This window comes from Bufo gargarizans, chromosome 1, assembly GCF_014858855.1.
Source record: "Bufo gargarizans isolate SCDJY-AF-19 chromosome 1, ASM1485885v1, whole genome shotgun sequence".
In the NCBI taxonomy this organism is placed as follows: domain Eukaryota; kingdom Metazoa; phylum Chordata; class Amphibia; order Anura; family Bufonidae; genus Bufo; species Bufo gargarizans.
In genome coordinates, this window is record NC_058080.1 from 272,542,894 (window position 1) to 272,570,765 (window position 27,872).

The 27,872-nt window shown below is 39.9% G+C and overlaps 1 protein-coding gene across 1 annotated transcript; it reads left to right on the forward strand.

The window, feature by feature from the left end:
• Positions 1–3,941: 3,941 nt before the first annotated feature.
• Positions 3,942–27,422, forward strand: LOC122925890 (integrin binding sialoprotein). The gene is made up of 7 exons (XM_044277238.1): positions 3,942–4,002; positions 9,001–9,058; positions 13,032–13,082; positions 15,094–15,174; positions 19,683–19,724; positions 23,388–23,510; positions 26,065–27,422. The coding sequence occupies exons 2-7, from the start codon at positions 9,005–9,007 to the stop codon at positions 26,464–26,466; spliced, it is 753 nt and encodes a 250-aa protein (XP_044133173.1). The 5' UTR covers positions 3,942–4,002; positions 9,001–9,004; the 3' UTR covers positions 26,467–27,422.
• The last annotated feature ends 450 nt before the right edge of the window (positions 27,423–27,872 follow it).

Here is a 27,872-nt window from a genome sequence, read left to right on the forward strand (position 1 = left end):
CGAACGCTAGTGTGAAAGTAGCCTAAGTGGTTTTTAGGTTGCAGTTTGGGCACTCGGTCTCTAAAAGGTTCGCCATCTGGTATAGACAATGAAATTGCAGGTTTAAGTCCCATAAGGGGGCTAAGATTTTTACAAATATTAAGCATCTGTGTCATTTTTTCCACACCTGCATTGATCTATTTTTTTGCACAGTACTGTGTGCGTGTATATCTATATATGTTTCTTTGTATCTATCTATCTATCGAGAGAAAGGATATACGTAATCCATAGTCCAACGCTGCTCCCATGAATGCTCTAGATATAGTGTAAAGCTGCAAAATAATAGACATAATTTCCCCCAGAGGTATCTTATAATCTCATGTGGGCATATTATATCATAAATATATTTATAAGTTTAAAAAACATATAATCTAATATATAAAGCTGAGTGTATGTGTGTATGTATGTATGTCCGCTAAAGGAATCCGTACCATCGCATTTACTATCACGAAATTTGGCACACAGGTACATCAGGTGTCCGGGAAGATTTTAGACCAGGTCTCAGCTCTCTAGGACGTACTGTTCCTGAGATATTCCCAAAAAAATGCTTCAGCCAATAGAAGCTCGCAGGTCCTTCAGCATCCACATACACAGTTTTACTCCAGGTTTCCATAACAACCCAGCCATTTATCTTTACTGCTGATAATCGCTATTGAAGTAAAGCCATGGCCTAATAGCACTTAGTACCTTATTTCAAGATGTGCCTTTGTTCCAGCAATAGATGTTTTTATCCTCAGAAAATCCAGTTTATTTGGTATGCAAATGAGCCAGTAAGGTGTCCAGAGGGGCGTCACTCTTCCAGGAAGGAGCCCAGACACGGCCCCTGCCACAATTTGTCCAGCCTCAAAAGACTTAAAACCACGCCCCCAGGTCCCACTTAGCCATGCCCCGATCTGGTTAGGCCATGCCCCTCCCACTGCTGAGCCGACGGGGATCTAAAAAATGAAGGTAAAAATCAACTTCTGTCAGCTGCAGGGGTGGGAGGGAGAGTGACTTTCTCCCTGCAGTTTACACTCAGACAGTACAGTGCTGCTGTCTTAGAGGGAGCTGTTCAAAAGGACACACCCCCGATCCAGTAAAGGCCACTGTTAAGGGGGCAGTATGCTGTGAAAGTCACTGTTAAAAGGGAAGGCTGCTGTAAAAGTCAAAGTTAAGGGGGCGGGCTGCTGTGGAGGTCCAATTTTAAGGGACGGGGCACTGTGGGGGGGTCAGTGTTAAGGGGTGGGGGGCTTTGGAGGTCACTGTTTTGGGGGTAGGGTGCTGTAGATGTCACTGCTAGTAGATAGTGTTGATATCTTTTAACAACACACACAAACATTAAATGAAATAGATTAAATATACCCAAGCAAAGCCGGGTCCTTCAGCTAGTCTAATATATAAAGCTGAGTGTATGTCCGCCAAAGGAATCTGCCCCATCACATTTACAATCATTAAATTTTGCACAGCTGCCTCCTGTGACTCGGGGAACGTCATAAACTATGTTTTGAGTGGAAATTTCCAATTATTTGCCAAAAAATATGCTTAGTAACCTAACTGCCAAACTACAGGAGCCATTGTCTGTTGGCTGTTGTGCAAGTTAGCCTGGATATTCACCAGGTTGCATATAGCAACCAATCACAGCTCAGCTTCTATTTTGCTACAGGTCATTAATTTGAGCCCTTATTGGTTGCTATAGGCAACAAAGGATATTCTTGATATAAGACAGCTTATGTGTGAGTTAATAGGATTTCGATTTGCGACGCTTAGCCAATGTTATTGTAGAGGCTGATGTAACTCACCTGACTTTAAATGTATACTAATTATGTAGAGATTTATAAACTGTCAATTAAAGACAATAATGCACCGTAAGAACAGGAATTCGATCTCTTATATATATATATATAAAAATTTACTTCTGTCTCTCTGTTCTTTATACACGGCCAAACGACTAGACCAATCTGCACTAAATTTGGCACATAGGTACATTGGGTCTACGGGCAGGTTTTAGCTCTCTAGGACGTACCGTTCCTGAGATATTCCCAAAAATGCAAATATGGCACCATCACATGACCTGCATTAGCCAATAGAAGCCCACAGGTCTTTCACTCATACCCCAACTGCCACACACATGATCACATGACCCTTATCAGCCAATAGAAGCTTGCAGGTCCTTCAGTCTCGACATACACACAGTTTTACACTAGATTTCCATAACAACCCAGCCATTTTTCATCACTGCTTTGCAGGGCGCTGTGGATGACACTGTTAAGGGAGTGGAGTGCTGTGGAGGTCACCTTTAAGGGGGAGGCTGATGTGGAGGTCACAGTTAAGGGAACAGTCCGCTATGGAGGTCAGTGTTAAGGGGGAGGGGTGCAGTAGAAGTCACTGTTAAGAGGCGGGTGTTGTGGAGGTCACATTTTAAGGGAATGGAGCACTGTGGAGGTCACTGTTAAAGAGTTTTATGGAAATCATTGTTAAAGAGACAGGGTACTGTGGAAGTCACTAATAAAGGGACGGCCGCTGTGGAGGTCACTATTATAGGGGCGGATGCTGTGGAGGTTACTGTTAAGGGGGCCGGTCGCTGTGGAGGTCACTGTTAAAGGTGCAGGCACTGTGGAGGTTACTGTTAAGGGGCAGGGGACGGTGGAGGTCACTTAAGGCAGCGGGGTACTGTGGAAGTCACTGTTGAAGGGGTGGGCACTGTGGAGGTCTCTGTTAAGGGGCAGGGAACAGTGAAGGTCACTGTTAAGGGGGCAGGAGGCTGTGGGGGTCACTGTTAAGTGAGTGGGGTGTTGTGGAGGTCACTGTTAAAGGGGCAGTGCTGTGGAGGGTCACTGTTAAGGAGGTGGTCCGCTGTGGAGGTCTTTGTAAGGGGTGTGGGTGGGGTGCTGTGGAAGTCACATTTTAAGGGGGTGGGGCACTAAGGGGGGGTCAGTGTTAAGGGATGGGCTACTGCAGAGGTCACTGTTATGAGGCACTGTGGATATCTTTTAACGACACACACAAACATTAAATGAAATAGTGGAAATATATTGCATTTATATTTAACTTTTCATATAATTTCTACCTAACAAAGCTAAAAAAGAATATAACAGGTATGAACCAATATAAACTTACTGCTATACCCCTCTACCTACACTGCCACAGGATGGATTAAACATTGGTAGCTCCTCTACCTGTGACCCCCACCACCCCCAGAATGAGGAGGGAAGGTAATAACATCACCAACTGTACCCACTAGCTCCTTTCAATACTGTAGATTCTCTTGAAATCTAATCAGCATAGTGTAGGGGCACATCTCAGGCTACCACTTCCTTCATCTATCTCATCACTGGAGTGAAGTCAGAGCCTTAAAATCAGCTAGATGTATAAAATTATGACAATGAAGATATTTCAACAGAAAGTGAATATTTTAACGATATTCTTATTAATATAAGTAGTTTATTTGTAGATTTGCCAGAATTATATGAAAGGAAACCCTTAGCAACAGAATACATATACAAATGGGACTGTGCTGTTTATATCACTTTGATGAAATGGAGTGTTTTCCCAGAATCTGAATATTTAGAACACAAGATCAAAAATTATTCCTTTAGTGTATAAACTTGGTTCTTAAGCGTTCCTTACTTAAAATAGTTTCGGAGGGAGAACAAGATGAAAGATTTTTTATTGCTCTCTGTTATACTCTGGATCATCATTATATGTTGGCATTGCGGACCAAACCCTTCCAGTAAACTTAGACCTTCAATTATATGGAATGAAACAAACATGCTGGCATTGTAGGGACATTTTTTGTAAACTGTGTGGCCATAGCAAGTATTGACATTACAGGTTCTTATGGTGGGAACGTGCTTGATGACGTCACTTCTGTGGTTTGATTGGCTAGAGATGAACAAAGAGGGAGTTTATATTGCAATATGTCCAACAAACCCAACAAACTAAATCTGTGCTCTTCACTCTTAGCTTCAGAACACTTTGAAAAAGGTAAGAAGGACTCTGTCTCTTTCTAACTTTATTCACTTATCTTCTATTTCCCTTTTATGTGTTAAATATTTTATCATTATATTTTTTTACCAGTAAGTGGACAAGAAGAAATAGTATTATTACATATGTGGCTTAAATTGACTATTGATTCCTAATTTCCCCAACTGTATTGATGTTTTACAATTTCCTGTCCTAGCTCCCCGACGACCATATGATACTCACGCATATTTTTTTAAATTCCTTTTATTAAAACACAAATTAAGTTTATTTTATTTTTTTATTTACTGTGATTTTGGATGTTATTAAAATGTTATTGGCATTCTGAAGAAAAATCTTTGAGGGCTTTTATGGACCAAGGGCCTTTAAGATGTTCTTAGGACACCCAGGAAGGTTGCTGAGACTAAAAAGGAGTTCACACTTCAGTTTTTTGATCACCTATTTACATCAGTTACTGTGAGTTAAAACCAGCAGTGAAGCCTACTTAGAGATAAGGTATAATGGAAAGATCTGCACCTGTTCTTTGTTTTTGACCCGGACCTAGTTTTGGCTCACAATAACTGATGGAAATAACTGATCAAATAACAGAAGTGTGAACTCAGCCTTATTATTTTTACCAATGACCAAAGGTGTTAGGGTACTTTCACACTTGTGTTGATGGATTCCGGCAGGCAGTTCTGTTGCCGGAACTGCCTTCCGGATCCGGCAATCTGTATGCAAACAGATACCATTTGTAGACGGAACCGGATGCGGATCCGTCTCACAAATGCATTGCAATACCGTATCCGTCTCCCCAGTTGTCATCCGGAAAAACGGAGACGATATTTATCTTTTTCATATATTTAAAGGTCTGCGCATGTGCAGACCGCAAAACCGGATCCGTTTTTCCGGAACATTAATGCATTTCAATGGAAAAGAATGCCGGATAGGGCATTCCGGCAAGTGTTCCGTAGAGTGACTGAACTGAAGACATCCTGATGCATACTGAACGCAGTGGCGTACACACATTCCATGGGGCCCCGGTGCAAAACTGAATCATGGGGCCCCCCTCCCCGTCGCCGCCCCCCCCCAACCTCCCTCCACCAGCAGCAGAGTTAGGCTACTATCACACCTGCGTTAGGTGCGGATCCGTCTGGCATCTGCACAGACGGATCCGCACCTATAATGCAAACGCTTGTATCCGTTCTGAACGGATCCGTTTGCATTACCACGAAAAAAAAAAAAAAAAAGATAATGCAAACGTTTTGACTTACACTAAAAGTCAATGGGAGGCAGATCCGTTTTCAATTGCACCATATTGTGTCAGTGAAAACGGATCCGTCCCCATTGACTTACATTGTAAGTCAGGACGGATCCGTTTGGCTCTGCATCGCCAGGCGGACACCAAAACGAATCTGCACAGACGGATCCGCACCTATAATGCAAATGCTTGTATCCGTTCAGAACGGATCCGCTTGGCTGCTTGACTGGCGTTTCTGGGTCCGCTTGTGAGATCCGTTTCAGGGCTCTCACAAACAGTGCAAAACAGATCAGTTTAGCCCCAATGCATTCTGAATGGATAAGGATCCGTTCAGAATGCATCAGTTTGCCTCCGTTCAGCCTCCATTCCGCTCTCGAGGCGGACACCAAAACCCTGCTTGCAGCCAAACGGATCCGTTCTGAACGAATACAAGCATTTGCATTATAGGTGCGGATCCGTCTGTGCAGGTACCAGACGGATCCGCACCTAACGCAGGTGTGAAAGTAGCCTAACTCTGCTATATTTCTGTAGCCTGCAACCTCTAACTGCCCAGTTGGGCTGAAACTACTACACCCAACATGTTTTGGCAGTAATAGTAAATGGATATTGGTGCAATTCTGAGCTATTAGTCTATATAATACATATGTATATACATATGTATTATATAGACTAGTAGCTCAGAATTGCACCAATATCCATTTACTATTACTGCCAAAACATGTTGGGTGTAGTAGTTTCAGCCCAACTGGGCAGTCAGAGGTTGCAGGCTACAGAAATATAGCAGAGTTAGGCTACAGCAGCAGACCAGCAGACCCTACTCTGAACTCACTCACTCATAAATGTGGTGAGCAATTAGGAAGACCTTTTTTTTTTTTTTTAACAAATCTAATCTTATCTTAACTTCCGGACAGGCACTGGCACCGGCTTCTTCGCGCTCTCCTGAAAGTGCCTTCTCCCTGCTGCGTCTCGGCGTCTTGTCCGGTAACAGGAAATGAAGAGGCTTGCCGCACCCACACGGGGAGGAGAATCAGGGGGTGGAGACTCAAGGAGGGTAGGGCTGGCCTGGTACTGACTGCAGCGCAGAAACGCAACACTGGGCGGCGGGCCCCGGGTTAAACAGGCAGGCACAGCACTTCTGCAGGGCGGGGCCAGGGGTCCACAGGCGGCCGGGCCCCCTGGAGTGCCGGGCCCGGTCGCAACTGCGACCCCTGCGACCCCTGTATGTACGCCCCTGACTGAACGGAATGCTCTCCATTCAGAATGCATTAGGATAAAACTGATCAGTTTTTTTCCGGTATTGAGCCCCTAGAAGTATAGTAACTGGGTACAAGTTTGATTTTCACTTCAAAAATGTTATTCCAACTAACACAAGATATTTGGCCTAAATACACACAAACTTATTCTTCTGAAATGTCTTCAAACGGAGCTCACAAGCGGACACCCGAACGCTAGTGTGAAAGTAGCCTAAGAACACAGCCAGACAAATCAATGGACATTTGTTTACAAAATTGCATAGTAAGTAGTACACTATGGAGGGTCTACAGTTTGGGAAACCAGGTACACACCATAAGACTGGATGATCTGAACAAATCTCTATGGTATATCAATATATACATTTAGATTGAGGATTCAAATTAGAGATGTATACATATAGATGTATACATATAGATGTACTATAGTTAATATCATTTTCATATACAAATGCAGTAGAAATTTATAATTGCTCATTTTCAAGTATTAGTGAAAAGGCTTCTTGCAGCAATGCAGAGCAAAATTACAAAGTGTCTGGTGTGTGCTTGTGCATATCCTACTGTGTGCTTGTGTTTAATGCGCAAAATAAATGTTAATGGATTATATTACAATTTAACTGTAGCTGCTCTTCATAATTTATAGGTTAAAGGGTTTCTGTCACCACAATTGGCCTTATTAAACTGGCTGACATCAGCAGACCCTAACTCTCTTATTCTTATGCTTATCAATGCCTGTGCAATTTGAACTTTGATGATAAGCAAATAAGCCTCTAGGAGCGGGGGGGAAGGGGGGCGTTGCTCCTAATTTTAGAGGCTCGGTTCTCCCACCTCAAGTCACGCCCTGCCATCCTTGATTGATAGGACCAGGCAGCGCACAGGGCCAGCAGGAGAAGACAAACGCTGGCCCTGTCAATCAAGGACAGCAGGGCGTGACTTGAGGTGGGCGAACGGAGCCTCTAGGAGCAGGAGCAACGCCCCCCCCCCCTGCAACTAGAGGCTAATTTGCATATCATAAAAGTTAAAATTGTGCAGTTAACGCTAATCACACGCACATCGCTAATGTCAGCCAGTTTAATAGGGTTAATTCTGGTGACCCTTTAAGAGGGATAATTATCATTAGAGATGAGCAAATTTCATATTTTACTGGTAAAAGGTGAATTGCGTTATGGATTCCGTTGCCACGGACTATAACGCAATTGTATGATAGAATGCCTTTAGAGGCATTCCGTTATTCATTCTGTCATAATAGAAGTCTATGGCCTGCATAACTGATCCGTCCCGATTCCGTTATGCACAGGAGTCTCCGAACAGAGATAATTTTATTCATTTTGTGTCGCGAACTTCTTCTTGTGATCAATGGGATTTTGTTCTATACAAAGTAGCACATGTTAGCCATTGAAAAGAACTTGACATCACAGCATGCAGTGCAGTATGCAGGCAGCATGTTATAGAGCAGAAGGAGCGGAGCAGATTGAGATATAGTTTTGTGGGAAAAGATTTAGTAAAACTAGTAATTTATTCATTTAAATTTCTACTTTTTGGGGATGACCTACCCAAAGGTAAAGCAGTACTATATCAAAGGTTTAAATAGTCCCCCCCTGCCAGTGCAGGTTAAGGGTACAACTCCTCTAATCATCCAAGTCAGCAGAACTTGATGCTTGATACAAACTTGAGTTTGCATCTTACCTCCTTCCATGACCCTTAAGCTGGCCATACACATAAAGTCCCCCATACACATTAGTGAATAGTTTGGAGAACCGTGAGTTTGGCCGACAGTCTAATGCATATGGGAATCTCCCGACAGATGATGTAGGGGAGAGAAGGATCAGGTGAAGTGAATATTTGCTCCCAATCCATTTGTTCTCTCTGGAGTTAAGCCACCTTCAGAAATGTTTGGCAGGGACTTTTTCCTATCTGCCCATTTAATACACACTGGGGCAGATTTCAAAAGCCTTCATTCCAGAGTTATGGCTTCAAAAAGTCACAAAATAGGGCTTTTGTGACTTTTTGCACCACTCACTCCAGTTTTACAATGTGCGCGGGAAAGTGGGCGTGGCTAAGCTGTTAATGAGTTTTACTCCACATTTATCATTAAGACTTTTTTTTTAAGTTGCAAAAAAAAGTTGCAATCTCACTCCAGGAGGAGGGTGCAGTAAGAAAACTGGAGTAGCTTCTCTAGACAAAACTGTTAAGTTTAAGGACAAGACAAATTTATCAAACCACCTGAGACATTTGTTAAATGTGTCACAAAGTACTCCAACGCAGACTCAAGGAAAACTGACTTCAAATATTCCACTTATAATAAATTCCTCCCACTCATTTTAGCCAAACTAAATGTATATGTGTATGGGGGAGTTAAGAGAGATAGCTATTGAATATGTATCACTCCCAATCCCCTGGTACACATGCCTGCTCAGCTTAGCCGAAAGCATGTGTTCTCAATACCCAAACGCCTTTATATCTAATAAATTTGAATAATTACAAGTTTGTGCATTTCATTTTCATTAACAGGAAAATGAAGGCGGCTCTCATATTCATCTTTCTCTGGGGTCTCAGCAGTGCATTTTATGTGAGTATGAAACCTAAAGTGGTAGCCCTTTATATAGATTGTACTGTATCATTATCTCAAATACTACAGAGGTTGTACCAATATAGAACCATATTACACACCCATAGAGTAAGGGATAAGCATCTAATGAGGGAGGGTTCGACCACCCGGACCTCAACAATTATGAGAATGGGAGTCCCGAGCTCCCAAATGGAGTGGTGGTTGGGCATGCTCACTGCCGCTCAATTCTTTCTGTATGGGAAACTAAATAACTGACCATTATTGAAGAAAAACAATATTTTATTCAAGCACTTGTGGATGGGAATTTACTTTATTGTGTGTCGATACTTACTTCATAAAGTATCAAGTCTCTGACAGGGAGCTTCACTTCCAATCGGTGCTGTCCTCTAGAGAAAGGGGCCAGACTGTTGTAGATGACATTCCTCTGGCTGCCTCCAACATTCCCTAGACAGTGATTATGTTTCCAAGAGGCTTCAGTAGAGTCTGTGAAGACAGGTGCTTATTATTTTATCCATATGTTCAATGTGGGGAAGTCATGTGGACATCCAATTTTTATAATGATTTTCCAATTAGTACAGGCGATGCTGCAGTCAGGGCCCTCAGGCTCAGCCACCTGGACATCTTCATTTATATTCACTTCACTACAGTGAATAATACTGAAGCTGCTTGGTCTGGCCAGTCGCTTACCACCAATGGAGGGCCCAGGTTACAGAGAGGCATCTATCTGCCAGGACCTGTGAATACATCATCACAGGTCCTTCAACCCTCAACAGCAATTATAAAAACTGCAAGATAAGTACTCCAGTGAGTCTAGAATGGAGTGGTAAAAGGAGGTCCTCCACCTTTTCTTCATCCCCCCCCCCCTCCTATTCACTTTTTTTTTATTTTTACTCAAAAGTCGTACCTCATGCCTCATTGATTTTCATACTTCAAAAGAGCCACATTATACATTATAATGATATATATATATATATATATATATATATAATATATACAGCGGTGTTCTGATATGTGACGTACGAGGTGTAATTTATACCTTGTACCCCATGTCAGTACACTGCTATATATTCTCTATATCTGCACACACTGCAATTATTACACCTCCTACTATCTGACCATCAGCAACTTGTGACCTGCGACGTCACAACTCCCTTTACCCTCTCTCCCTTCAAATCCAGCTTTACTGCTACTGTCCTGGAAGTCCCAAACAGAGGTGGGGAGAATACTGCTGCCAATGGGGGGAGGGGTTGTCAGGGAACTGGCGCTGTTGGGCAGATATTTTGTGCTGGAATGTTGTGTTTATATGGTAAAGTTAGGGAAATATTTTGGGATGCACACTGGTACCAGATACTGCTCGGAGGTATTTTGTGCTTTATCATGGTATGTGTTGCTGTTGGGGAGACTAACATATGTTCCTGACCACGTGATTAGACATTTTTGTGTTCCACTTTTATTTCCTTTCTTGTATTGATACATTGAGGCATGGCCAAGTAAAGGAAAATTCACCTCAGCAGTATGCATTGTGCACCATTATTTTTATGTATATTCATATGTGGGCTGGTGGAGTTTGTGTGTCGGGGTTGTTTTGTAATCCCAGTCCAGCCCTGATGGCGCACTATATAACATGCAGCAGCAAGCACAGTTCATGGAGCAAGGGGAGGGGCCAAGAATGGGTAGTGGGTGGGGCTATGGATGGGGCATAGGGGGCCTAATTTAGATTTTTGCTCTAGGGTCCAATGATTTCTATGTACACCCCTGTGTCTGGCCCTTCCCTTTATGTGGGTTGGAAGAGGAGCTCTCTCCCAGCACATATGTATGACAGTAGAAATGTCTGTGGCTAAAAATCTGTAATAGTAAGACTATTAATTAGCTTTTTAAGCACAAAAATGCTGTATACTTTATAAACCACAAGGCTATAGAATTTTGGTAAACCCACTGCCTAACATAAATAAGACCTAGGATTAAATTTCCAGCAGAGACCTATGTGAGAGTTTTTAAATAAAGGTTAAGGCAGGAAATGTAGCTTAATTTTCTTTTATGGTAAAAGTAATTTTTTTTCTGCAAAGTTAATGCTAAAAATAAACAAACTACTGTAATTAAAGATAACAGAGCCCAAACCATCATAGTAAATGCATTTTTGGAACATACTTAGATCTAATACCATTGATAGTGTATGTAAAAAACAGGTCGATAATGCCTCTGACTTCTGACTGTTTTAGAATAAAAGAAAAATCTGTGCTGGTCATGTAATGGGCACACAATTGCAAAGCTTGTTATATAGCTCTGAAGAATATTGGAAAATTACATAATTCTGGAGATAATTAGTAGTTGTATTTGCTGAAACTGTATGTACCACGTTAACTAGTTCAATGCCAAGTCCTATACCTCCATTCCTGTCCCAAACACATTTTCTGTTATTTTTATTAAAGAACATACATCCTCGAAAACCCATAATTTTTTATGTTTAGTTATTTAAATAATTTTTGTGTCGTTTTTGGTAAAACATGGGGCCTTATTTTTGTCATTTTTTTTTTGTTTTATTTTTCATGCATGGGAAAATGTAAAAAAAAAGGAAAAGTCTTTTTATATTTTTTTCAATTTCTTTTAACAGCACAAAGTTGTTCAACTACTTTTAAACTTTTTCCCCCATATGGTTGTTGTGATATATGGCAGATATATTGTTTATGGTTGCAGTGTGGCAGGGCTAAAAGCTGCTATTTGAGTTAGCATGTTGTTTATATATATATATATATATATATATATATATATATATATATATTTTTTTTTTTTTTTTTATTTATTCATTTATTTATTTGCTTTACACTTTGTGCCTCCATAGGGTCATACAAAACTTTAGAAGAGCATTATGACATTCCTTTTTTTTTTTTTTTATATTCATGAATTCTCCTCTAGATGACATATTAGTCCCAGTTACAGGGGAGAATACATCCACCAGAAGCTTTACAAGGCTGTGGAGCCTAACTTCAGAGGCTCTGAGTCTTCTGAAACCCAGCATGTGTATATACCCAGGACCCATCAATCTCATGATCATTAGAACCTGATCTGTATACACAGTGCTTTATGAGCACAATATATACAGTGATAGGGAAGGCATGGATGGTAAAACAAATGTATTTCCTTCTCAATGATAAGTAGTGTTGATCACGAATATTCAAATTGCTAATTTTTATCGCGAATATAGGTACTTCGAAAATTCGCGGATATTTAGAATATAGTGATATATATTCGTAATTTTGAATATTAGAGATTTTTTTATTGCGAATTCTTTGTCTAATAGTTGTAATTTTTTTCTCATCTGAAGTGCAGATTGGAAAAAAATTACAACTATTAAAAAAAAGATTATAGCACTATACTAGCTAAATTGCTCTACATTAGTTTTTTTTCGAATATTCACTGTATTGCTATATATTCTTGTTTTAGAATATTACGAATATTTGAAAAAATGAATATATTCGATATAGTGCTATGACTTATTGGCCTACAAGCAAGAAGCAGGGATGAATCATGTGTTTTGCTCGGCAATTGAAACATTTGCGATAAAAATTAGCATTACGAAAATTCGCATATTACGCGATCATTACCTTGTCGATTTTTCGAGTAAAAAAAAGTTAAATATAACAAATATTTGAATTTGCGAATATTCGCAGAATATTCTACAAAATATTCGCGAAATATTGCGAAATTAAATATGACCCCTGCCGCTCATCACTAATGATAAGTACAATGGGCTCTCCGCTACCACATGTGCACGATCTCTGTGTAGCTGTTTATCCTGCAAGGACATTCAGGGATGTCCTTGCAAGGTTAAATATGCAATACCTCAACGTATGTCACCCACAGGTGGTCCAAAACTGATTAAGAAAGAAAATCAATCATACACACAGACGTGTAAAGCTGCAAATATTACATAGACAAAAAGAATTTTAGTTAATATGTATGCTTTCTGTTCAAGATAAACCGCTTCCAACGGAAATGGAAAGGGGATGATTCTGAAGAAAAAGGGGTAAGTGATTTGTCTTATTCTCAAAGCTATCATAAAAACGTAATTATATTATATAGGTTTCCATTATTCCATTATTCCAAATGACGTTGTGCACAGTCCATAATATGGTACACAAAACAGGATCATATTGCACATTACATTGCGGATGGTGCAGTATGGATTTTGGTAACCATTTGAAATATAGGAAAGTCATCCTAGCCTCAGGTAGTCAGGATGTTGTAATCTGATGAGAACCCCTCCATCTATATGAGCTCAGATAAGTTAAGGGCACTGTATGTAGTCTGTGACCAACTCTTTAACATTGGTACAGTATATAAAAAAACATAAGTAGCAGCATTGTATAAAAGGTGGATGTCTTGGCTGATGGATATGATTGTGATGGATTATGAGCAGGATTTTTTTTTATTTTAAAGCCTGTGTTCCAATGCTGGAAGTGAATGTGTGGGATCACAGCTATATATGTTTTGGCAGAGAACACCTACAATTACATAATTATAGAGGAACACCACATAAACGTCCTTTCGCACAGTAAATGATCATTAAAGTGAATACATAGCCTGGTAAAAATGTGATGGTGCTTATTTTGTAGGCATGCAAAATCTATTTTCAAAGCCAAGCCTTTTTGATAGACTAGACCTTTATTTCACCCCAAACACCGCTTTACTTGCTATATAACTTGTGAATGTTATATGGTTGGATAAATATCCCTTTCTCTACATAGCCAGCCGATGATTGTGTCATAATCACTGAGATGAATCATTCTGTCTACATAAAACCAGGCATAGACAGAAAGCAGCAATGAACTTTGAGCACATTCTCAGATACATACAGAATACATTTACTCACAGATTTAGGCCTCATTCACATGACTGTATTTTTGGTCCGCATCCGTTCTGCTTTTTTTTCTCCATTCATTTCAAAGGGTCAGCAAAAACTGTGGACAGCACACCATGTGCTGTCCGTATCCGTATGTCTGTTCAGTACCCCCACAAAATAGATAGAACATGTCCTATTCTCGTCCGTTTGTGGACAAGGATAGTCATTCTTGCAAATATTCCGCAAAAAAAATGATGGGCAATGCTGCACCAATATGTACCAAAATCTCATTAAAAATTTTGAGCAATGTTAGACAACCATTAGGTAGTGTAAAACTAGACAATGGGGGAGATTTATCAAACTGGTGTAAAGTAGAACTGGCTTAGTTGTCCATAGCAACCAATCAGATTCCACCTTTCATTTTTCAGAGCTCCTTTGGAAAATGAAAGGTGGAATCTGATAGGTTGCTACATGCAACTAAATCATTATTTTCCAGTTTTGATAAATCTTCTCCATTGTGTCTAAAGATTCATCAAATTTATCTCACAGAGTGAGCCACTTTGATATATTTGGTGCATCTTTAGACTGTCTGGTCTAAGTTTTTGCTTAGTTTAAATATTAGACAATCTGCCCCATTTTGTATTGAGCTACATTACTTAGTAGTCGCTCTATATGTTTTGTACATTCTTAGAATAGCAATATACAGTATTACTACATTACTATAGCATGGTATAGGACTTTCAACACTGTTACTCAACATGATTATTTAGCCATTCACAATCTGTAGCTCTACTGGCAGAGAAGAAAGAGGTATCCCATTGGGACTCTCTGGCGCCTGACTCTAATTTTTGCCAGAGTACCAAGAAAAGAGGATTACTCAAAGACAACTGCTCAATGATCATAAACATCCCCTCCAGTGGTAATCCTCGTTTGCAATAAAGGTCCGTTTTTGGAATACCCCATAAAAAGATGGCATTGAAACAGACATCTAAAAAAACTAATGTGAGGTCAAATATGACCTCAAAAAGTTGCTGATGATATGCAATCCTCTAATATATTATATAAAGTGGCTACAAGTGGGAGCTTTCTTTTCAAAATGCCGCAAAATGTAATCCCTTTAACAGTCTCAGAATTTACAGTTAGTTAAACACACTCAGTTACTCACATTTACAGTGTTTTCTTTTTCATTCTTCAGGCACTAAGAAACAGATATAGCAATATCTTTTTCAGAAATGTTTTCTTCCACGCACCTCCAAAATACATAACTCATGCTAAGGTAAGAACATGCTCTCCTAGGTATCTTATTTCAGCAGTGTTGCATTAAAGGGGTTGTCTCACTTCAGCAAGTGGGATTTATCATGCAGAGAAAGTTACTACAAGGCACTTCCTAATGTATTGTTATTCTCCATATTGCTTCCTTTGCTAGCTAGACTCATTTTTCCATCACATTATACACTTCTTGCTTCCATGGTTATGACCACCCTGCAATCCAGCAGTGGTGGTCGTGCTTGCACAGTAGAGAAAAAAAACGCCAGCTTCTCAGGTCGCCGGGACTGTAGGAGCATACATAGGCCAGTGCTTTTTCCTATAGTGGGCAAGCATGGCCACCAATGCTGGATTGCAGGGTGGTCCTCACCATGAAAACGAGTATTGTATAATTTGATGGAAAAATGTGTCTAGCCAGCAAAGGAGGCAATATGGACAATACGATACATTAGGAAGTGCCTTGTGTGTCCAAGGTGCAGGAGGGATGATCCCTCCTGGTTTCATAATACAGCTGACACCCAGCAGACCTGGATCAGAGATAACCCCGTACTGCTCATTAAACTCCTCAGAAGTCATGGTCACTAGTCTGAGGGGTTGGATAGAGAGAGGAGGATCCCTCTGTCCTTCAATCTCAGCCCTCACAACAAAATTGCAGGGTTCTAATCATGGCTCAGTTACTATGGCAGCCTGGGGTCTTGTAAAGGCTTCCAGACCTGCCACAACAAACTGCCTGCCAAGCATTGCCTGCAGCAGGGTTTAAAGGGAACTCGTCACATTGAACATGGTGTTTGAGCTGCAGGCAGGATATTTTAGAGCAAGAGGAGCTGAGCAGATTTATAGTTTGATGAAAAAAGCATAATTTTTAATAATTTATACTATATTTAAATTCCTGCTCATTCTTTGAAGTCAAGCAGGAGGTCCTATCAGTGATTGACAGCTATTTCTGTATACACAGTGATAGAGGGAAGGCTGTCAATTTCTGATAGGACCGTCTCCTTGTCCTCAGTCAGTGATTGACAGCTATCTCTGTATACACAGTCATAGAGGGAAGGCTGTCAGTCACTGATAGGACCGCCTCCTTGTCTTCAGTCAGTGACTGACAGCTATTTCTGTATACACAGTCATAGAGGGAAGGCTGTCTGTCACTGATAGGACCGTCTCCTTGTCTTCAGTCAGTGATTGACAGCTATCTCTGTATACACAGTCATAGAGGGAAGGCTGTCTGTCACTGATAGGACCGTATCCTTGTCTTCAGTCAGTGACTGACAGCTATCTCTGTATACACAGTCATAGAGGGAAGGCTGTCAGTCACTGATAGGACCTCCTCCTTGTCTTCAGTCAGTGACTGACAGCTATCTCTGTATACACAGTCATAGAGGGAAGGCTGTCATCACTGATAGGACCGTCTCCTTGTCTTCAGTCAGTGACTGACAGCTATCTCTGTATACACAGTCATAGAAGGAAGGCTGTCAGTCACTGATAGGACCTCCTCCTTGTCTTCAGTCAGTGACTGACAGCTATCTCTGTATACACAGTCATAGAGGGAAGGCTTTTAGTCACTGATAGGACCTCCTCCTTGTCTTCAGTCAGTGATTGACAGCTATCTCTGTATACACAGTCATAGAGGGAAGGCTGTCAGTCACTGATAGGACCGTCTCCTTGTCTTCAGTCAGTGATTGACAGCTATCTCTGTATACACAGTCATAGAGGGAAGGCTGTCAGTCACTGATAGGACCTCCTCCTTGTCTTCAGTCAGTGATTGACAGCTATCTCTGTATACACAGTCATAGAGGGAAGGCTGTCTGTCACTGATAGGACCGTATCCTTGTCTTCAGTCAGTGACTGACAGCTATCTCTGTATACACAGTCATAGAGGGAAGGCTGTCAGTCACTGATAGGACCTCCTCCTTGTCTTCAGTCAGTGACTGACAGCTATCTCTGTATACACAGTCATAGAGGGAAGGCTGTCATCACTGATAGGACCGTCTCCTTGTCTTCAGTCAGTGACTGACAGCTATCTCTGTATACACAGTCATAGAAGGAAGGCTGTCAGTCACTGATAGGACCTCCTCCTTGTCTTCAGTCAGTGACTGACAGCTATCTCTGTATACACAGTCATAGAGGGAAGGCTGTCATCACTGATAGGACCGTCTCCTTGTCTTCAGTCAGTGACTGACAGCTATTTCTGTATACACAGTCATAGAGGGAAGGCTGTCAGTCACTGATAGGACCGTCTACTTGTCTTCAGTCAGTGATTGACAGCTATCTCTGTATACACAGTCATAGAGGGAAGGCTGTCAGTCACTGATAGGAGCATCTCCTTGTCTTCAGTCAGTGATTGACAGCTATCTCTGTATACACAGCCATAGAGGGAAGGCTGTCAGTCACTGATAGGACTGTCTCCTTGTCTTCAGTCAGTGATTGACAGCTATCTCTGTATACACAGTCATAGAGGGAAGGCTGTCAGTCACTGATAGGACCTCCTCCTTGTCTTCAGTCAGTGACTGACAGCTATCTCTGTATACACAGTCATAGAGGGAAGGCTGTCAATCACTGATAGGACCTCCTCCTTGTCTTTAGTCAGTGATTGACAGCTATCTCTGTATACACAGCCATAGAGGGAAGGCAGTCAATCACTGATAGGACCGTCTCCTTGTCTTCAGTCTGTGATTGACAGCTATTTCTGTATACACAGCAATAGAGGGAAGGCTGTCAGTCAGTGATAGGACCGCCTCCTTGTCTTCAGTCAGTGATTGACAGCTATCTCTGTATACACAGTCATAGAGGGAAGGCTGTCAATCACTGATAGGACCGTGTCTATGTCTTCAGTTAGTGATTGACAGCTATCTCTGCATACAGTCATAGAGGGAAGACTGTCAATCACTGATAGGACCGTCTCTTTGTCTTCAGTCAGTGACTGACAGCTATTTCTGTATACACAGCCATAGAGGGAAGGCTGTCAATTTCTGATAAGACCGTCTCCTTGACTTCAAAGCCCAGAATGAGCAGGAATTTGAAAAATATGAAATACAAGTATAAAATCTTTTCCCATGAAACTATATATCAATCTGCTCTGCTCCTCCTGCTCTATAACATGCTGCATTCAGCTCAGACACCATGCTTAATGCGATAGGTTCCCATAGACTATAATAGTACTCTATTGCAGTCTATAGTACAAGCTATCAGAAAATTACATATTGAAATACCTGAGATGACTAAAAAAAGTAAAAAGTTTTTAAAATGATAAAACACTATATATAAATATAGTGTCATAATATAAAAAAATTCCAATCCCCTCTTTCCCAATTTTGCATATAAAATAGTAAACAATAAAGATAACTAGTATCGCCATGTCCAAAAATGGTCAAACTAATAAAATATAAAAATATTTATGGTGAACGCCTTAACGGAAAAAAAATGCAGTTTTTTGGTCACATTGCCACTCCTCCCCAAAAAATAAAATTCAATAAAAAGTGATTAAAAAGTCATATGTACCCAAAATGGTAGCAATAAAAAACTACTGCTTGTTGGTAGTAAGTTTGAGGGCATAGGATAGCTGCAAGGTCTTAGCAGACCCTGATCAGCTCTATGTACAAATCTCCCCAGAGGGGGCTGTTTTCCCCTGCAACTGGGACTCCTTTGGATGCCCCAGTTAAAGTGGAAAAAGAGGAAATGAAAAAATAAAGTGTCAGTGTCCCCCAGAAATCTGTGAAGGACATCTGTCAGCAGATTTGTACCTATGATTCTGGCTGACCTGTTACATGTGCACACGGCAGCTAAAGACATCTGAGTTGGATCCATGTTCAAATGATGTTTCAATATATGCAAATGAGCCTTTAGGAGTAACAGGGGCGTTGAAATTACTCCTAGAGGCTCAGCTCACTCTGCAACTGCCACTCCTCTGCACTTTGATTGACAGAGCGTGGCACTGTAAAAGTCATCACTCCTGGCCCTGACTGCAGAGGGCGCGGCAGTTGCAGAGAGAGCTGAGCTTCTAGGAGCAACATCCACGTCCCCTGTTGCTCCTAGAGGCTCATTTGCATATAATTAAACAGCAATGCGGCCACATATGAACATTGGACCAGCACATATGCCTTCAGAGGCCAAGTGCACATGTAACAGGTCAGCCAGTTTCATAGTTACAAATCTGCTGAGAGAGGTCCTTTAATGAACTATTAAGGGGCCTATTATGTGCCATAAATACAGTACATTTAAAAAATAATTTCCAAAATAATAAAATACAAATGAAAAAAATACCCACACCAACCAAAACCATTGGCACAAAATGACTGACACAAAATAGAGAACTCAGTTCAAACACTCATTTTGGTGTCAGTTTAAATATTTAAAGATGACTTTTTAATATTTTTTTGGGCAGTTTTAACAAAATAAAATTTAAAATAGATATTAATTTCTTTAATAAAAAGCCCTAGGTGTCACTTTACATTTTTTGCAAAAATGATGCCTTTTTAATATTAAAAAAAAAAACAATATCACAAGATGTGCTTTATATTTTAGGCAAGTGATTCTTCAGAGGAAAATGAAGATAGCTCTGATGAGGTAAGAAAATTCCCATAACCTACAGTTTTTCATTTTAGGATGTATCTAATATTCAAATAAACATGTAAAGACATAATTTAATGATGAAGCTGTATTATTTAAGCAAAGGAAAGTCTGCACTACTCGTTAAATGGTTGGTGCTATTGAAGGACTTTGTAGTCAGTGTCACAGTTCAAAAATTCGCTGCAATACGATGCAATTAAAGTGTCAGTTTATTGTATAGATGACATCCAACGTTCTGATCCAGACATATGTATAATAGCTTGAAATATCCACAATCTAAGACACAGGATGCTTTGGTCCAACAGGACCTTCTAGCGGTATTATCTGTGGTGCGACCCAGTGCCCAATTTCCACACCACAGATAATACCGCTGAAGAAGGTCCTGTTGGACCAAAACATTCAGAGTCTTAGATTGGAGATATCTCAAGTCATAATTTATACTATATGTCTGGAAGGATCAAAACCTTGTGTATATTACATTAACACTTTAATTTCATCATACTATTTGAGTGCAGCAAATTTTTTGACCGATAAAGTTTTATGCTTCTAGAATAAAATGATTGGTTTATATAGTATGTTATAATATTCTCTTTCCCATAGACTACTGAACACTGATGAGACGATGTTATAGAATGTTAATAAGGGCTGATTTAACAGCTATACTTTTTGGCCAGGTTATCGCAGTTATTTTTAATAACCTTTATATATACTGTAGTTTTTAATTCATTTACTCATGAAAGTAAAAAAAATTGTGAAATCATACACATTTACACTTTTTTAAATAATTTTTATTTTTTTTAGTCATTAGTGGACTTTACTTGCCATTCATTATGTTCATTTTCAAATATACAGTGGTGCTTGAAAGTTTATGAACCCTTCAGAATTTTCTATATTTCTGTATACATTTGAGCTAAAACAAATTTTCACACAAACACTAAAATCAAATAAAGATAACCAAATCAAATACGAGTCAAAAATGTTAGATATTTATTTATTGAGGAAAATGATCCAATGTCACATGTCTGTGAGTGGTAAAAGTATGTGCACCTTTGCTTTGAGTCTCAGATGTGACCCTTGTACAGCAATAACTGCAACTAAACATTTCCGGTAATTGTTGATTAGTCTTGCACATCGGCTTGGAGGAACTTTAGCTCATTCCTCTATACAAAACAGCTTTATATCTCATTTCAAGTTCTTTCACAACATTTGAATTGGATTAAGGTCAGGACTTTGACTTGGCCACTCTAAAACTTTAACGTTATTCTTCTTTGACCATTGTGTGGTAAAACGACTTGTGTGCTTAGGGTTGTTTTCTTGCTGCATGAAGCACATTCTTTTGGGATTAATGTCCTCACATTTTCCTTTACAATTTGCTGACATAATTCAGAATTCATTGTTCCATCAATGATGGGAAGCAACCCTGGGCCACATACGGCAAAACAGGCCTAAACTGAGATATTATCACCACCATGTTTCACAGGTGGGATGAATTTCTCTTTTCTCTTAACATATAACTGTATTTAAACCAAAAAGTTCTAATTGGTCTCATCTGTCCACAAAACATTGCTCCAATAACATGTGATCAGTGATATATAGTGATTATAGACCACCATTATTGTAATCCCAGAAAACCTATTTAACGCCCATACTGACCTCTACTTGGCATCTTAAAATGAAACATTTGACTCCCCTAAAAAGACAGGCAGGGATCCTTACATTCACTACCAAAAACCACTAGGGATATTGAAATGAATTTGATCACTGTAGTAGACCACATGGTATAGTGTCATTTACCACTTCACTGCCATAGGCCACCAGGAATACAAGAATAAACACTTTCACTGTCCTAGAACACTAGGTGTACTAAAATGAACTCCTTCCCTGCAATCGACAACCAGGGATGCGGGAATTAACCTCTTTAGTACGCTAGACCATCAGTAATATTGACATTAATCCTTTCACGCTCTTAGATCAGTAGACACAAGCTTTGTAACCCCATCACTGCCTAGATCAACAGGGATACAAACAATAATTCATTGAGTTAGACCTAAAAGTAGTTTCATACTATTAGCCTGGATGCTGTATGGCCATGTATATCTGGCTACTTTATAGCTATTACAATGCTGTACATATGATATTCCTGGCATGTGACCGCAGTAGCCACTCACTGGCCTCAGCAGTGTTGCCAGTATGTATTGCACATGATCAGCTGGAATGTCCGCCTTTAAAATTCAGCATTTCCCCTTGGGCTACTAATGATTTTTGTATCTGTTTTTATATGTACAATGCATTTGCAAACAACATCAAATAACCTTAATATTTGCACAAGATAATCTGGACCATTGGGGCAATTCAAGGTGATACATGTTTTACCTGTAATAAGTAATTTATTCCCACCCATGATAAAACTTTTTAAAATTTACTAAATTTGTATGCCCAGTATACAAAATGTACGTGTGCAGTCTTCCAGCATACAAAACAATGTAGTGTGCAATCTTCTATCCTGTTTTTAAATCTTGTGGTTTTATGACTCATTTAAGAATCTTTTCCCAGCAATTTATTCTTGCTTCTAAACCACCATAGAGGGTAACCTCAAACACAACAAAAGGCACAGAGATACACTGTCCTGGCTGTATAGATTCCAGATGAGTCTGCTAAGCCAATACTTACCGTATATCTAGTGTAATATTAAACGCTCAATAAATAGTAGTGCAAATATAATTGTAAAAGCAGAAGCAAAAAGACATAGTAAAAAAGGCAAAATAGGAACAGGTGGAAACTGAAATTGGGGGGTACTATCTCCTTGGGGAGAGAGCGCCTTAATCGGCATGAGGAGACTTATAGGCTATACACGCTCCTGGAATTCTGGGAAGAAAGGGATGCAAATGAGTTCCTAACAAGCTCTTCCTCTAAGGCCTCATGCACACGCACGTATATTCTTTATGTGTCCGTTCAGTTTTTTTTAAGGCTGTATATGGAACCATTCATTTCAATGGGTCCACATTATGGACAAGAATAGTACTGTTCTATCAGGGGCCAGCTGTTCTGTTCCGCAAAATACGGAATGCACACAGACGTCATCCGCATTTTTTGCATATCCGTTTTTTTGCGGACCGCAAAATACATACGGTCGTGTGCATGAGGCCTAATGCCACCAGATGTAGGGCAGCTATCCTATGAGTCAATGTTCAACCTTTTAAATAGGCCTTGAGACATGACTGATATTAAATAAGCCAGCACCCCATCTGCAGACAGCTGTTTCGGTGTGATTGTCCCTCATGAGTGCAGAGCAGAGAGTACTGACTTAATTGGGTGAGAGGCCAAGTCAGGATTTGGGGGGTACTATCTCTCCTTGGGGGAGAGAGAGCATTAATCGGCGTGAGGAGATTTATAGGCCATACGTGTTCTTCTGGAACTCTGGTAATAAAGGGATGCAAATGAGCTCCTGACAAGCCTGCCTCTAATGCCACCAGATGTAAGGCAGCTATCCTAAGAGTGGAAATGGGAGAATATGCCATGATATTTCTTCTGCGCACATATATCATATTGTATCAGAGTTTACCAGTTTTGTTAAAGGGGTTTTCCGATCTCAGAAATCCCTTTTAATTACAGTAGTATTTTTCTGGTTTTATATCAGTATTTTGACATATTTGATTATAGCAGGAGGAATCAGTGGATGCTGGCAAAAATGGAAACAATACTGCGTCAGAAGAAACAGGAGCAGAGGAAGAGGAAGAGTCTGAAGGTGCCGAAGAGGAGAACGAAGGAACCTCTGCTCCAGAGGTAGTAACAGTTTATTAAAGAGGTTGTCTCATCTTAGCTGTTCCTAAGGCGAGATGGGACTAACCCCCGGCCACCAGGTGATTGCAGCACTTGTAGTACATGGGAGCCACATTAAGGAAACAGCAGAGTTGGATGTGCTACGCTGCTCCTGTAACTCTCATGCACTGCAATGGGAGCCACTGAAACAGAGGAGCATCAGACCGCTTCTCTGTTTCCCGGCCCCATGATGGTCAATAATAACGGCGAGATAAGACAACCTGTACAAGCAAGCGGGACAAGTGTCCATAATAACCAATCAAGTTGCTGGTTTCATTTTCCAATAAGATTTTAAAAGATATAAGAAAGAGTCTGATTTGCTGCAACAAGCAACTGCTACATTTTCCCTATGCACAGCATTTAATACTGCCTCACAGTGAAAGCGGTCATGACTACATTGTCTTATATTTACGCACATTTGTATACTAACTGTTTACATCAATTTTATAGACTCGTTAAGGGTACATTCACACTGCAGTTTTCAGAACCGTTGCAAGTCTATGGGCTTTATCAAAATGGGTACAAATGAAAACTGGCTTATTTGCCCCTAGCAACCAATCAGATTTATCCTTTAATTTTACAATGGAGCTTTGAAAAATGAAAGGTGGAATCTGATTGCTTGCGATGGGCAACTAAGTCAGTTTTCCTTAGAACCAGTTTTGATAAATGTCCCCCAATAGATCTATTCACATGACAGTTTTTTATGGATCGTAAATAATGTTTAGCAAAAACTAGACATGTCCTATTTTTTACCTTTTTTAATAATAGACAGCCCTATTACAATGCAATAGGGCCATTTTCAATGGCCGTTTTTCAGAAAGGCATTTGTTAGAAAACAGCTGAAAAAGGACTGTTTTTCCGTTTTTAAAGGCCATCTTTTTTCACGGTTGTGTGAATGTACCCTAAGATCAATGACAACGAATGCAAAACAATATGGAGGTAGAGTAATTACTTATATCACATATATGCAGTCAGCTTTGACAAGACTATCATGCTCTACAGTCTTTGCTCTATACACAGTTCCCCGTCAGTTCATCCTTCATATTAGTGTATGAAAGAGGACTTGTCTGCTTCCCTGACATGTCTATTATAGAAAATATTTGCATTCCCCATAATATAACAGTTGTGGAGCATCTTTTTGTTGATATCCACATTGTGCTGTTCCCCTGTTATTCCCCATAATATATTTATAGATAAATTAACAACAGGATGTTACTAGTGGGAGTTGTATTCTTTGACACTGTTAAGCCTGTATTAGATTATGCAGGCGATTGTTGAGGAGGAAAGCATTCCTTCCCAGCAATCGCCTGATCCTCAGCGATCGCCTCCACAGTATGGGGAGGTGCGATCGCTAATGCTATCACTTGTCCCCTTACTGAATCATTGTTTGCCGGCAGCACAGTGTGATTAGACGCCACAATCTATCGCCATCAAAGAATGCTAAAAGACTACGATTTCCTGCTGAATGATGCTCATTCGCCGGATAATCGGCGGCAGTATTACACTGCCAGATCATCCCTAATGAGCATTCCTACAAACGCTTGTTAGCAAAGATCTGGCAAACTATCTGCCCAGATTGTGAAAGAAAAAACTGGGAAAAGGGGTGTGGTAACTAAGAGGAATAACAGAGGCATGGCACAATGCATATACATTCCACTGTTCCTAGCAGCACTGCATCCTGGCAGGATGTATACATGTGGAACTTCCTGTTTTATCAGCTTCCTGTTGGCTTTGGTAACCCATCCTAGCATGCTTTGCACTGTAATGTTTCTCAGGTCTTGCTCCACCAGCCACACTGTTCTCTATGCAGTAGCTACTCCCCCCTACATGTTCGCTAGGTGGAGCATGATCTGAAAAACATCACAGAGCAAAGCATTCTGGGTTTAGTTAGCAAATAAAAGCCAATAAAACAGGAAGTTCCAGATGTAAACATCCTGCCAGGATGCAGTGGTACTGAAAACAGGGGAAGGAAAGTGTTAACAGGATAAACAGGTACTACATATGGGACAGAAATATGCAGTGTCTATGGTACTCTGGGGACATGAAAAACTTGTCATGATCAAACCAGAGAACCCCTTTAAGTGATTAAAGAGCAAAACCATGCAAGCTAGATTTCTTTAGTAATGGAATCATAGGCATAAATCAGTAGTTAGAGATAATTAAAATAATTGGAACCATAGTGCAATTAGTTGCTAAAATTAGACTTTGGCACTTCTTCATTTTGCAGTGTGGAGGACGTGGGTTCACATCAAGTTTTTTTCCATCCGTTTAATGTATACGTTAAGCAGATGCCTCAGACTGATGTCATACAGTAGCATCCGTTCACCATTGTAAAAAAAAAGTATACCGGACTGTGCAGGATACCACAATGTGGTGTGCTGCGTTTTTGTATCCTTTGTTTTGTAATGTATATGTCGAACGGAGGCAAAAACCCACCATAAATGTTGGCTCTATAACATGATAGAGCAGATTGTGCAGTGGGATTTTAATTTTTTATTGTTTTCTTCCTTGTTAATAGGTAGAAGATAGTACTGCAAGCCAGAATGAGACAACTACTGATAACGGAGAGCAGTTGAGCACGGCCCAGGAAAGCAGTACTGAAGTACAACCTACACAAGTCGCTACCATTGAATCTGCAACTCAGCAACTTGAAGAAACAGCTAGCATTCCCAATGAGCTCCCTAACCGTAATGACTATGATAACGTAGGTACTGAGGAAGGTAGCAATGCAAGCACTGCGCCTGTATATGAACCAGAAAGCAACGGGTATTATGATGAACATGGATATTATTATCATGAGAATGAAGTGGACCCTAGAGGTGTCAAAGGAGATACTCACGGAAGGTATGAGGATGATTATCACTACAGAAACCACCTGTATCAAATCTACGCCCAACAATACTATCAGCATTATCAATAGACAAACCAATGGAAATGAACACATTTCATGATGAGTTTTATGAGTTTATATGTTCTTTTTAATTATTGAATTGCTATAGTTTTAGCACTTCGGAAAGATCCTAAGCTTTCATCAAACACCAACACTACTCGGTTTATATTAATGTTTTTATATTAATAACTAGCCATTGGATCAGTCTAGTTTGATTGCCCAACTCAGGTATATCCCTTTTCTTTCTCTTGACTATTACTGGTGCCTATCACTGGAAGTCTGTTTCAGAGGCTAGAGAGCCATGATTTCATATAAAAATAGATATGCATTTTTACATGTGTAACATTGATAGAAAACTTCAGTATATTGATTTTTTTTCCCTTATAAAATAATAACAGTATTATTATAATATTTTCATTGAGATACAGTGAATAAACACATTCTGCAAATTCTTTCCATATTGTGAAGACATCTTGGTGAATCACATATTGGTAAATCAATGGCAAATTAACGAATTGATATTTCTGTGGTGAACCATTCTGTGCCGTAACTATTAGCAAGCACATCACTCACATGACATCTGTTACTTATCTATTGATAACTTAAAGCTCAGAGTGACTTTGCCTTCACCTCCTTGAAACCTAATGATGTGTCATATAAACATGTACATTTACATTTGCTGCTTCAAGTACATTCTATAAAATATGTAATAATAATAATAATAATAACATGTTTTCTGTATTCAAAAGTTGTGTTTCCATCTAAATGCAATCAAAGGAAGAAATCTTGGAGTAAATATGGTTTAATTTAATTCCATTTCAGAGCAGGAAAAAGATGTCCCATAAATTAAAATTAGATGTAATAATGCTTTTTTTGTTTTATCTTTTGGATCCATTGAGAATAAGTGATAATTCAGCGAAATATGAACTGAAAATATAAATATATTGTGACTTATTATATTTTGAAAAATAAAAGTTTGGCATAGGTTTCCGTGTTCTGTATCTCACCATGTTTTCTCTATTACGTATCAATTATTAACGGAAAAATCAATAGGTAGAACAATTACGATGAACATATTAAGAGAAGACATCCAACAGTCATGGTTAGAGATGAGTCAAGCTTTGAAAAATTTGATTCAGCAGTTTTGCCGAAGTTCACCAAGAAATTAGATTTTTTCCCAAATTAATTCGGTATACCCAGCCCAATCTGACTAATAATATTTTTCTCACTTGGTGACCCAATCTCAGTGTGAAGGTTTGGAAGTTAAACTGCAGGGAGAGTGCAGGGAGAGCGAATGAGACTGCTGAACTACAATGTATTGCCCTGTACATAACTGTGCAGTGCACCAATATTCAAGTAGTGGCCCCATGACAGATCGGGGAGGGTGGAAGCAGCAATAATGGCAGCAACAGTGACAATAGTGGCCCCATGACAGA